Below are 12554 nucleotides of genomic sequence, written 5' to 3'. Positions count from 1 at the left end.
GACTTAAAAATGGCTAAAGTAATTAAGAAAATGTGCAGTTTAGATGCCTGTAGGGCATAGGGAGCACATGATCTAATTAATGCACAGAGGTTAATTAGATTTTTACCACCCTCCCAGTATTAAGCCAAATTACCTTGTGCAGCCTTTTCTCTCCATGATAAATATCCATATGCATTTACTTTCACTGTTGCCCTCATGGCTCCTGTAGCCCCTGAATTTTTGGGAATGTGCCATCTGCTGCACCACTGACCGGGTGCTAGTTATGGGCCCGCACCCCCAGCCCTGCACCCTTTTTTTTTTTAAACTTTCACCTGATGACATCACAAATAGGGTGGGTTGCCATGGAAACATTACCAGAGAGAGGGGTTGGTGCCACTGCATCTCCAAAAGGGAGGGAACTTCCAAACTTGTACCTTTAGCTAAGGAACCTGCCCAATCCATGAGTTCCACAAAGTTTCAGGCCCCATCACTTTTTTTAAGCAGGGCCACCATCCATGGGGTAGAAGTGTGGTTGCAATGCCACCTGTGCTGTCCAGTTCAAAGCCTCCTGTTCAGTTTTTAGTGTTGTAAAACTGGACAAAATAACATTCAGCCACAGATATGTGATGTCATAGCCCCACCTACATCATTACCAACCCGCCCCTGAGCATCTGGACCCGCCCCCTAGCATCATGGTCCCACCCCCAAGTTACCAGCTTGTTTCAGAAAAGGCAAAGAATGCCAGAAACCAGTGACACATCCTATAAGCTGTAAGGGACGGGCGCACCCACACATCCACCATTCTATTGCATGCGGTTATTTATCAATTCCGAAATTATATCATCATTTTCTGAAATAGACTCAGACTAAATCCGCATGGGTTTTTTTCCATTTATTTATTATTAAATTTTTCCGAAAAATTTGTGCGCAGGAAAAAAAATTGAAAATATCTGATTGTACGAATATCTCAAATTTTCTGCCCGAAAACTCTGGCCAATTATTGCACAAACACATGGCATATCAGGATATCTTCGGGAAAAATTCACGTTTTTTCTTCCACTAAAAATTCAGATTTTATAGTAAAAAACTAGAATTTTTCCAGTTTTGGGCATTTGGACTTTAATAAATAACCCCCCATAGAGTTCTGTATGAATGGGTCTCATTATATAACGTTTGTCAGGCTCGTCTCCATATTAACCAGTGACTTGCTTATATACATCTGGAACGTACAGGTTGGAAACAGAGCAACTCCCTTCCCTGGGCGGCCATGTTACTTCTACCAAGCTCAGTTACCATTTATGGGGTTAATTATAACTGTCTCCAAATGCCTATACCTGCAAACATCTAACTACAAGGCGCAGTTATGATAGGGTTATGTTCCCTTTAATCTGGGCAATGTGCTGGAGTACATGTCCCAGCATGCATTTGCCCATGCCTGAGAATGCTTGGAATTGTAGTGTTGTTTATGGAAGGTTTATCTTTCCCCGTTAAACTGTACTAAGCAGAATAGAGCATAGAAGAAGTATTCCCCATGGGGGTTGAAAGGGCGTCGAGTACTTACAGGATCCCCATGCCCATCTGCTGGGGTAACATCTCCGTGCCCCGCTCATCCTGCCCTCAGTCAATGGGTGGGAAGTGGTGACTTCACATCGGCTGAGCTGTGAGTAAAGGAACTCCGATGTGCTCTGTAAAAATAGAAATAAACACGCACAGTGTCAGCCTGGCTCCTCCTCCCTGTCTCAGGTCTATCTACCTGCCTGTCATCCCTGGCTTCTCTCACTTCCTCCTCTTCATGGTTCTGACTCATGAAACAACGCAGCAGAGGTATGTTAGTCAGCTGGCCATTGCTACATTGTATCAAGAGTCAGAAATAGCAGAGACATAAGATAAATAGCCAGATAGATACTTCTTATTGCATTTATGTTTAAGGTTTAAAAGATTTTTTTTGGCGCAGTTTCCCTTGAAATGTACTTAATTTGTTTAAAATTTAATCTTTACATTGGCACAAGGCCTGCCCAGCAAGAGTTAAAAATCATTCCGTTGTATGAGGGACGAGGCAGCACATACCCAGGAGCAGTGAGAGCTGGAACAGATACTCTGGAAAACAAATGAAGTCTATTTAAATAAGATGCCATTTTAATGCCCCATAGCCAGAATGTGCTGAATATTATATTAGTTCTGAGCTGTCTTTGGGGGAAGAGGGGGGTGAGTGTGTCCCCTCTGATCAACAGTTGAAGGGTGGGAGAATAGAAATTAGCAAAGATGCAGCAGGACAAGACAAAGGAAAAACTAGGACAAGATGGAGACAGTAGGACAAGATGGAGACATTAGGGCAAGATGGAGACATTAGGGCAAGATAGAGACAGTAGGGCAAGATGGAGACAGTAGGACAAGATGGAGACATTAGGGCAAGATAGAGACAGTAGGGCATGATTGAGACAGTAGGACAAGATGGAGACATTAGGGCAAGATGGAGACAGTAGGGCAAGATGGAGACAGTAGGGCAAGATGGAGACAGTAGGGCAAGATGGAGACAGTAGGGCAAGATGGAGACAGTAGGGCAAGATGGAGACAGTAGGGCATGATGGAGACATTAGGGGAAGATGGAGACAGTAGGACGAGATGGAGACAGTAGGACGAGATGGAGACAGTAGGGCAAGATGGAGACATTAGGGCAAGATGGAGACCGTAGGGCAAGATGGAGACAGTAGGGCAAGATGGAGACAGTAGGGCAAGATGGAGACAGTAGGGCATGATGGAGACATTAGGGCAAGATGGAGACAGTAGGACGAGATGGAGACAGTAGGACGAGATGGAGACAGTAGGACGAGATGGAGACAGTAGGACGAGATGGAGACAGTAGAACGAGATGGAGACAGTAGGGCAAGATGGAGACAGTAGGGCAAGATGGAGACAGTAGGACAAGATGGAGACAGTAGGGGAAGATGGAAACAGAGAGGTAAGACAGAGACAAAAATATTTTATATCTAAAGCCAACCTGCATACATTTAGCTGTTGAGTAGAAACATTGTCCCAATTGTAGTAAATAATGGGGCTCTGCTTAGTCTGTGTTGCAAGGTCCCTACACGGTATCACTCCCTAGACTAATTTCTTGTTAGAGAAAGTTATTATTAATACAAATAATAAAGGGCACCCTGCCGGCTATGTGGCATACAAGTTATTTCATGGTAGGGACTGTGTTGACCTCTGTTTAGAGTTCTCAGATATTTTTTTTATTTTTCCTGTTTGAGGGATTTTTTGCAGCCCTCGCAGCGATGTTGCTTAGCCGATGTCTCCTGTTTTATCCTTACTTCCAACTGACATCGGCCTCGGGCGCCTCTCTTTGTGCCGAGATGCTCAAGACCCTGAGCAACGACAGATCAGTATCTCAATTGTAACCATTTCCACTACTTAGTAGACCGTGGCACAACCAGAGCAGGGGGTGAATTTACACTGTTTACCTGTGTTTGCACTGTGTGCCTTGTAGGAATGCATGCTTTACATAATACAAAATTAAACCCTAAGGTCATAAATGGGACCTTGGAATCAGTTTCTCATCCATAGTCAATAGTGCTTCACCTACTTCTGCTTTCTTATGAGAGAATTCCTCAATCACTTATATTATCCTTATCATTTACAGTAGGGGGTACATTATCCCTTATAATACACGAGTGATACTCAGAGTTCTTTATATAACTCAGCCTGCAACCCTGTGCCTTTATATGGTCACAGAACAACCCCTCAGTGACTTCTAATATCCTTACCATTTACAGTAGGGGGTACATTATCCCTTATAATACATGAGTGATACTCAGAGTTCCCTGTATAACTCAGCCTGCAGCCTTGTGCCTTTATATGGTCACAGAACAACCCCTCAGTGACTTCTAATATCCTTATCATTTACAGTAGGGGGTATATTATCCCTTATAATACACGAGTGATACTCTGAGTTCCCTGTATAACTCAGCCTGCAGCCTTGTGCCTTTATATGGTCACAGAACAACCCCTCAGTGACTTCTAATATCCTTATCATTTACAGTAGGGGGTACATTATCCCTTATAATACACGATTGATACTCTGAGTTCCCTGTATAACTCAGCCTGCAGCCTTGTGCCTTTATATGGTCACAGAACAACCCCTCAGTGACTTCTAATATCCTTATCATTTACAGTAGGGGGTACATTATCCCTTATAATACATGAGTGATACTCAGAGTTCCCTGTATAACTCAGCCTGCAGCCTTGTGCCTTTATATGGTCACAGAACAACCCCTCAGTGACTTCTAATATCCTTATCATTTACAGTAGGGGGTACATTATCCCTTATAATACATGAGTGATACTCAGAGTTCCCTGTATAACTCAGCCTGCAGCCTTGTGCCGTTATATGGTCACAGAACCCCCAGTGACTTCTAATATCCTTATCATTTACAGTAGGGGTTACATTATCCCTTATAATACATGAGTGATACTCAGAGTTCCCTGTATAACTCAGCCTGCAGCCTTGTGCCTTTATATGGTCACAGAACAACCCCTCAGTGACTTCTAATATCCTTATTATTTACAGTAGGGGGTACATTATCCCTTATAATACATGAGTGATACTCAGAGTTCCCTGTATAACTCAGCCTGCAGCCTTGTGCCTTTATATGGTCACAGAACCCCTCAGTGACTTCTAATATCCTTATCATTTACAGTAGGGGGTACATTATCCCTTATAATACATGAGTGATACTCAGAGTTCCCTGTATAACTCAGCCTGCAGCCTTGTGCCTTTATATGGTCACAGAACAACCCCTCAGTGACTTCTAATATCCTTATCATTTACAGTAGGGGGTACATTATCCCTTATAATACATGAGTGATACTCAGAGTTCCCTGTATAACTCAGCCTGCAGCCTTGTGCCGTTATATGGTCACAGAACCCCCAGTGACTTCTAATATCCTTATCATTTACAGTAGGGGTTACATTATCCCTTATAATACATGAGTGATACTCAGAGTTCCCTGTATAACTCAGCCTGCAGCCTTGTGCCTTTATATGGTCACAGAACAACCCCTCAGTGACTTCTAATATCCTTATTATTTACAGTAGGGGGTACATTATCCCTTATAATACATGAGTGATACTCAGAGTTCCCTGTATAACTCAGCCTGCAGCCTTGTGCCTTTATATGGTCACAGAACCCCTCAGTGACTTCTAATATCCTTATCATTTACAGTAGGGGGTACATTATCCCTTATAATACATGAGTGATACTCAGAGTTCCCTGTATAACTCAGCCTGCAGCCTTGTGCCTTTATATGGTCACAGAACAACCCCTCAGTGACTTCTAATATCCTTATCATTTACAGTAGGGGGTACATTATCCCTTATAATACATGAGTGATACTCAGAGTTCCCTGTATAACTCAGCCTGCAGCCTTGTGCCTTTATATGGTCACAGAACCCCTCAGTGACTTCTAATATCCTTATCATTTACAGTAGGGGGTACATTATCCCTTATAATACATGAGTGATACTCAGAGTTCCCTGTATAACTCAGCCTGCAGCCTTGTGCCTTTATATGGTCACAGAACAACCCCTCAGTGACTTCTAATATCCTTATCATTTACAGTAGGGGGTACATTATCCCTTATAATACATGAGTGATACTCAGAGTTCCCTGTATAACTCAGCCTGTAGCCTTGTGCCTTTATATGGTCACAGAACAACCCCTCAGTGACTTCTAATATCCTTATCATTTACAGTAGGGGGTACATTATCCCTTATAATACATGAGTGATACTCAGAGTTCCCTGTATAACTCAGCCTGCAGCCTTGTGCCGTTATATGGTCACAGAACCCCCAGTGACTTCTAATATCCTTATCATTTACAGTAGGGGTTACATTATCCCTTATAATACATGAGTGATACTCAGAGTTCCCTGTATAACTCAGCCTGCAGCCTTGTGTCTTTATATGGTCACAGAACCCCTCAGTGACTTCTAATATCCTTATCATTTACAGTAGGGGTTACATTATCCCTTATAATAACGTATGCCCTTTAGTGCTGTCCCCTAAAACCAGCCCTGGTAAAACTGCTATGAAAAAGCAATGACCTTTCCCCCTTGCTGATCGCTGGAAATAAACCCAGTTATTCATTCTAGGTTCCATCCTGCACCTCATTTGTCATTGTCCCCTATCAGAGCGTCTATCATTTATCATACGGACTCATCTCTCTCCATCCCGACTCGTCCATTTCTCACCCGTCTCACCGTGGCTCCTGCTGTGAAATTCAGGGGGTCCACAGGGTTTGAGGGGATTGGGAGAATTCTTTCTGACTCTCATACGCTGGGGGTCTTGCTCCTAAGCACACAGCAGCAGCTCATGAAGGCAAAGCTGACCTACATTATACAGCAAGCTATGGGCACAGCTCAGTGTAACTAATTAGCAGTATATACACACACACAAGGAACAACACATTTACTGGGTAGAACGGTCAGATGTTTTTCTGTTGGCATTTGATGCCTCTGTAACCTCTGCTCACGTGTTCCTGGCAAACTACAATTTCGATTGTCCTTAGTCATAAATGTTCATTTTAAGGGATACTGTTATGGGAAAACATGTTTTTTTTTTCAAAATACATCAGTTAATAGTGCTGCTGCAGCAGAATTCTGCACTGAAATCTGTTTCTCAAAAGAGCAAACAGATTTTTTTATATTCAATTTTGAAATCTGGCATGGGGCTAGACATATTGTCAATTTCCCAGCTGCCCCCAGTCATGTGGCTTGTGCTGTGATAAACTTCAGTCACTCTTTACTGCTGTACTTCAAGTTGGAGTGATATCACCCCTCCCTTCCCCCCCAGCAGCCTAACAACAGAACAATGGGAAGGTAACCAGATAACATCTCCTAACACAAGATAAAAGCTGCCTGGTAGATATAAGAACAACACTCAATAGTAAAATCCAGGTCCCACTGAGACACATTCAGTTACATTGAGTAAGAGAAACAACAGCCTGCCAGAAAGCAGTTCCATCCTAAAGTGCTGGCTCTTTCTGAAAGCACATGACCAGGCAAAATGACCTGAGATGCACCTACACACCAATATTACAACTAAAAATTACACTTGCTGGTTCCAGAATTAAATTTTATATTGTAGAGTAAATTATGTGCAGTGTAAACAGTGTCATTTAGAAATACAAATGACACCATAAAAATCATGACAGAATTCCTTTAAAATCTCTCCATAACTGACCTTCATGGTGGGCTTTCAGGAGTGTTTAGCACAGCCAATAGACATTCTCCCCAAATCTCACACAAATAAACCTTCAGGCTGAGCTCCCCTGCCACTGCTCTATGTTCTTGGTTCTACGTTTTAGAATTTAAACTTGAATCTAATTGCTAGGGTCCCACATACACAGCAACTCTCCCAAACGGTTCCTCCCCATAATCACAAATGGTATGGACCTTGAGGCAGTAGCCCATCATACCTATTGTGTTTGCGTTGGATGTACCAGTGGTAGAACAGCAGGTAGGAAGAGTCTTGACTCAACAAGAGCAGGGTGCTTGGTGTCTACTCTTAAATGTTAGTGTAGGATAGTAGAAGTGGATGAGTATGGTATTGACCCAAGTAGGTTCTTGGAAAGAGCAGACTGGGTGCAGGGCATGGAAGGTCTTTCCTGGAATCTTTGTGAATGATCAGGATTGAAGCTGTTTAGGATCTCCATAGAAGTAAGTCGGCACAATGCTTCCAGTAAGGATCTCAAAGTTGGGTCCAACATGGAATTTCCATGCAGTGGTCAATGCATTCCTGGTAGAGAGCAGTTTGCCTTGTGTCCTTATTGAATCCGTCAGTAGTAGTAAAGAAGTACGTGATACCAGATCTGGCCGTGAGAGTGACTTGTCCTCTACAGCTTTGCCAGTGTTGATGTTTGGAAGTGTGGATCTGTTGTGCAGCCTCTGTGGGTGGTACAGGCATGGGAGGGTGCTGCATTGCCTGTAAGAGTGAGTCCATGAGGATATAGTGGGTATATTGACCACCCGCTGCCAACACATGTTTTAATTTCCTGCCAGGACATAATCTCCGGGCAAAATACGGCTCAAGTCTTAATCTGACCTTCTTGTTTCGCAAGAGGGGAGGGCTGAGCCCACAGGCACCCTGTAGTCTGTCAGATAAAAGGTGCAGCCATAACTCATTCTCCGATAATGTGATTTAATCATATTAGGAGCGGTAACAGGCTGGCACAGGCAATAGATAAGGAATGTTCTCCCTTTAAGCACTGCTGCCCTTATTCATGAGCCGGTATACACAGCACAGGTTTTTAACTGATTCACCTTAGTGAGAGCCTTATTAGTGTGACTTTATTCCAGTGATCTATAGCCCAGCGATGAGGGGGAACTTTATTCAGATCGCTACTGTTACAGTTATTTCTAGACAAAGTGAATTCCAGAACCGTGTAACTGGATCCCTGCTGAGCCATATGGACCCCGGGAAAATGTGAAAGTGGACCTAAAATGAGAATGTAATTTAGGGAAAGTGTGCATCTTTTTCTATCCCAGAATTCCAAACAAATCTGCAGTCCAAGCTCTCTGCGTAAACAAACCCCTCCCTTCCCGCAGCTGCATCCTGTTAGGCTTTCAGATAAGGTGCAGCTCATAATTCATAAGCCTCTGTGGACTGTTTTTTTCCAAAACTCCTAGCGCCTCCACCACATAAGATGATCATACATGGGGAGATCCGAATGTTTGGTGCATTTGCCAAAATAAACGCTTTTCTGGTAACACGGGGGGCCCATGCAGATCTCACTCACCAGCCAAAAGCAGGATTTGCTTAGAAAAGATATCTGCCCAAGTCTCCTTCACATACCAGATGGAAAGTCCTTCCTTGTGGCCTCATGCATGGGCCAGTAAGTTGCCCTATTCTGTTGACAGCCAATCTCTGCCCATGTATGACCAGCTATAAAGTTTCTTGGAGCCAGGCCCTAAGCTCTCGACAGCCTCACGCTGTTGTGTTCCATTCTCTGCCACTTCCAGTCTTTCATTTGGTTTCCTTCCTCATTTCCTTCTCTTGACCTTCTCCCTTCTTTTTCAGCTTTTTCCCACTTTCATTATTTCTTCTTCTCCTGCCTTCCTGCATCCCCCATACCCATAACCTTCACCTTCTTTCCTGTTTCCCCACATCCCTCTCCTTTCCCTCCTTCTTCTTTCCCCACATCCCTAACCTCTCCTTTCCCTCCTTGTTTCCCCACATCTTTATCCTTCTCCTTTCCCTCCTTCTTGTTTCCCGACATCCCTAACCTCATCCTTTCCCTCCTTCTTTCCTGTTTCCCCACATCCCTAACCTCCTCCTTTCCCACCTTCTTTCATGTTTCCCCACATCCCTAACCACCTCCTTTCCCTCCTTCTTGTTTCCCCATATTCCTAACCTCTCCTTTCCCTCCTTCTTATTTCCCCACATCCCTAACCTACTCCTTTCCCTCCTTCTTGTTTCCCCACATTTCAAACCTCTCTTTTCCCTCCTTCTTGTTTCCCCATATTTCTAACCTCTCCTTTTTCTCATTCTTGTTTCCCCACATCCCTAACCTCCTCCTTTCCCTCCTTCTTGTTTCCCCACATCCCTAACCTCCGCCTTTCCCTCCTTCTTGTTTCCCCACATTTCAAACCTCTCCTTTCCCACCTTCTTGTTTCCCCACATTTCAAACCTCTCCTTTCCCTCCTTCTTGTTTCCCCATATCCCTAACCTCCTCCTTTCCCTCCTTCTTGTTTCCCCATATCCCTAACCTCCTCCTTTCCCTCCTTCTTGTTTCCCAATATCCCTAACCTCCTCCTTTCCCTCCTTCTTGTTTCCCCACATTCCTAACCTCTTCTTTTCCATTTCTGCACATTTCTAACCTCCTCCTTTCCCACCTTCTTTTCCGTTTCCCCACATTCCTATCCTCTCCTTTCCCTCCTTCTTGTTTCCCCACATCCCTAACCCTATCCTTTCCCTCCTTCTTGTTTCTCCACATCCCTAACTTCCTCCTTTCCTTCCTTCTTTTCCGTTTCCCCACATCTCTAACCTCCTCCTTTCCCTCCTTCTTGTATCCCCACATCCCTAACCTCCTCCTTTCCCTTGTTGCTTCCCCACATCCCTAACTTCTTTCTTTCCCACATTCTTTTCCCACATCCCTAACCTCCTCCTTTCCCACCTTCTTTTCTGTTTTCCCATGTCTGGCTTTCCTCTTTTTTCACATTTTTCTATTTCCAGTTTCTCACTTTCCCTTATTAATTTGCTTTCCGTTTTGCTTTTTTGCCAGAGGTGATTTTTTTTGCCGTGAGCCAAGGTGAGAACTTTGCCTTAGGCGGCAGTTTATCAGGGGCTTTCCTCGGGGCAGACTGGCTGCCAGACGCTTTAGGGAAGCTGGGGGGAAATGAGGAGGGGCAGTTATTCTATATTCTAATGGACTGTGAAAGAAGAGGTTTTTGCTTCTATTTAAATCTTTTCATTTAATCCCCACAAATTCTCTGTCTGTTCCATTACAATTTCAGTAATATGTAATTTAGGGTCCCTTTCTGTTCCTATGTAGGTTGTTTGTTACTGCAGATTCTGAGGCTATGGCTTTTTTTGGAGCACAAACATTCTAAGGGATCCCACTAAAAACAAACTGAATTTTTGATGCAGGAATGAGCTGATTTCCTTGTTGGGGCTGCTGAGAGTTGTAGTCCAGTAACATGTGGAGGCCTGGTCTACAGAAGTGCCTGTTTTGATTCATTAATTACAGGAGTTTCCCTTTTTTTTGCAAAAGGGTAAATTTAAGGATGTTAAAGACTAATTTACTTTCATTTTCCGTCCCTAGAGTTTTATACTTAATGTAATAATCTCGTTAGAACTTTTCGCCTACTTCTCTCCTCCGTCCTCCCTGTTCTGCTCCTGGTTTCCCTTTCTTTTCTTCCCCTAAGCAGTAATTGTGTGGATTAATTAATGGAAGGTGCTGGGTTCCTTGACGTGGCTTTGGCTGAATTGTTCCTGATTGCTATTGTGTTGCTCTGCAGCCCGGTGCGGGGGATCAGCGCTGGCTCTAAATTAAGGGCATTCATTAGGCTCTATAGGAAAATAATGGCTTTATAAACCGGATTTGGCAGGAGGAGCCCCATGATCATCAGAAGATAAATAGATAATATATAGATATTTATGGCTACAATGCCCTTGGGTCATCTACCTTCCTGCTTATATAAGACCAGCCTTGGCACTGGAGGGGTTAATCATTTTGAACGCGTGTAAAAATAGAGAAAAACAATGGAAGGAGGATTGATCCTTTGCAGTGTCCCAAGGGGTTAAAGCAGAAAGCATTAGACAAGGGGTTCCCACCCACCTGTGCAATTACCCTGAGATTCCCTGTAACACATGTATCGTGAAGCAAGGGGAAAATATGGCTGCCATTCAAAAATCCGCCAGAGACACTGAGATTTAAGAATGAATGTCTACTCCCTGCCGCTGTCACATTCAGTAACGTCATGTGCTTGTGCTCACACTCACATTGGGGTAACAGTCATTCTTCTATAGTTCCAGGGGTACCCAGGGTACAAATAAGCACTCACCCCAAATCTCCCCCTAAATGACCTTCAGACTGGGCCCCCTTAGCTCATAACAAGGTTACAGATATATAGAAACATTGGGGTAACAGTAACCCTGCCATAGTTCCAGGGGTACCCAGGGTACAAATAAGCACTCACCCCAAATCTCCCCTAAATGACCTTCAGACTGGGCCCCTTAGCTCATAACAAGGTTACAGATATATAGAAACATTGGGGTAACAGTCACCCTGCTATAGTTCCAGAGGTACCCAGAACACAAATAAGCACTCACCCCAAATCTCCCCCTAACTGGCCTTCAGTCTGGGCCCCCTTAGCTCATAACAAGGTTACAGATATATAGAAACATTGGGGTAACAGTCACCCTGCTATAGTTCCAGGGGTACCCAGGGCACAAATAAGCACTCACCCCAAATCTCCCCCTAACTGACCTTCAGGCTGGGCCCCCTTAGCTCATAACAAGGTTATAGATATATAGAAACCTTGGGGTAACAGTCACCCTGCTATAGTTCCAGGGTTACCCAGGGCACAAATAAGCACTCACCCCAAATCTCCCCCTAACTGACCTTCAGGCTGGGCCCCCTTAGCTCATAACAAGGTTATAGATATATAGAAACCTTGGGGTAACAGTCACCCTGCTATAGTTCCAGGGTTACCCAGGGCACAAATAAGCACTCACCCCAAATCTCCCCCTAACTGACCTTCAGGCTGGGCCCCCTTAGCTCATAACAAGGTTACAGATATATAAAAACATTTGGGTAACAGTCATCCTGCTATAGTTCCAGGGGTACCCAATATGTTTTTGGGAATGGGGAATGTTCTGGCATTGCCTATGTGTGTTGGAGACACAAAAAGAGAGCAGACCGCAAGAGAGTTGGCAGTTTGATTACTTGCCCATTACTCCCATGTATTATATACACAGCACTTACTCTGGGTTTGCAACATGTATTTTACTCTCTCCTCTGAACCACTCCAGACACAAGTCATTGCATTGCGAGTGTGTATGTGACTGTTGCACA

At 43.9% G+C, this 12554-nt stretch overlaps 2 protein-coding genes across 7 annotated transcripts in view; one reads left to right on the top strand and one right to left on the bottom strand.

Annotated features, from left to right (window-relative positions):
- LOC108704584 (voltage-dependent calcium channel subunit alpha-2/delta-4) overlaps positions 1-12554 on the top strand; it is a 106135-nt gene that overhangs the window by 64950 nt on the left and 28631 nt on the right. The gene's annotated exons all lie outside the window — the stretch shown is intronic.
- Positions 1-12554, bottom strand: part of lrtm2.L (leucine-rich repeats and transmembrane domains 2 L homeolog) — a 29839-nt gene that overhangs the window by 14569 nt on the left and 2716 nt on the right. The window contains exons 1-2 of one of the 2 annotated variants that reach the window (XM_041585926.1): positions 7455-7864; positions 1541-1664 (exon numbers count right to left, since the gene is read on the bottom strand). In XM_041585926.1, the coding sequence (XP_041441860.1) occupies positions 1541-1589 (49 nt within the window). In that variant the 5' untranslated portion in view covers positions 1590-1664; positions 7455-7864. Of the gene's footprint in view, positions 1-1540; positions 1665-7454; positions 7865-12554 lie in introns of those variants that run through there. The other variant, XM_018241176.2, reaches the window with a different exon arrangement.

This window comes from Xenopus laevis, chromosome 3L (assembly GCF_017654675.1).
Source record: "Xenopus laevis strain J_2021 chromosome 3L, Xenopus_laevis_v10.1, whole genome shotgun sequence".
NCBI lineage: Eukaryota > Metazoa > Chordata > Amphibia > Anura > Pipidae > Xenopus > Xenopus laevis.
Note: the sequence above shows the minus strand (reverse complement) of the source record. Positions and strands in the feature narration are given on the sequence as shown.